Genomic DNA, 418 nt, shown 5'->3' on the forward strand with positions numbered 1-418 from the left:
CAGAAGAGAAAATTCAATCTAAATTATACCACCTAATTTTGATATCTATAATCAGAACAAAAATTCTTACTGGATGAATGTATATCGAGTCAAAGTGCGAAGAGATGTTTTCCAGTTTTTCCTCGTTCTTCTCATCCTTCGTACTCCACAAGAGGTAGAGATGCGACCGAGAATGACTTTTCAGGATCTCGTCTTCTGTCGCACTTCTTGGCAATATAGGTTCACAACGCTCGATTAATCTCAGCTGCCGACATCTTCAATAAAGGAAATAAATTCATTATTCAGTTGATATCAATTTTTTTCTTCTTAAAGCAGCAGCTGAAGCTCTTTGCATTAATATTTATGTATACACTTAACATTGCATTTAACTAACAGACCCTGGAAGTGTGAGCTTTTGTTTTATTAAATTTGGTTACAA

At 34.7% G+C, this 418-nt stretch overlaps 1 protein-coding gene across 5 annotated transcripts in view; it reads right to left on the reverse strand.

Moving 5' to 3' along the window:
- Positions 1-418, reverse strand: part of LOC119581948 (histone deacetylase 6-like) — a 29,776-nt gene that overhangs the window by 22,297 nt on the left and 7,061 nt on the right. For all 5 annotated transcript variants that reach the window (XM_037930127.1, XM_037930126.1, XM_037930125.1 and 2 more), the window contains exon 5: positions 71-254. In XM_037930127.1, coding sequence (XP_037786055.1) covers positions 71-254 — 184 coding nt within the window. The remainder of the gene's footprint in view (positions 1-70; positions 255-418) is intronic.

This window comes from Penaeus monodon, chromosome 15 (assembly GCF_015228065.2).
Source record: "Penaeus monodon isolate SGIC_2016 chromosome 15, NSTDA_Pmon_1, whole genome shotgun sequence".
Classification (NCBI taxonomy): Eukaryota; Metazoa; Arthropoda; class Malacostraca; order Decapoda; family Penaeidae; genus Penaeus; species Penaeus monodon.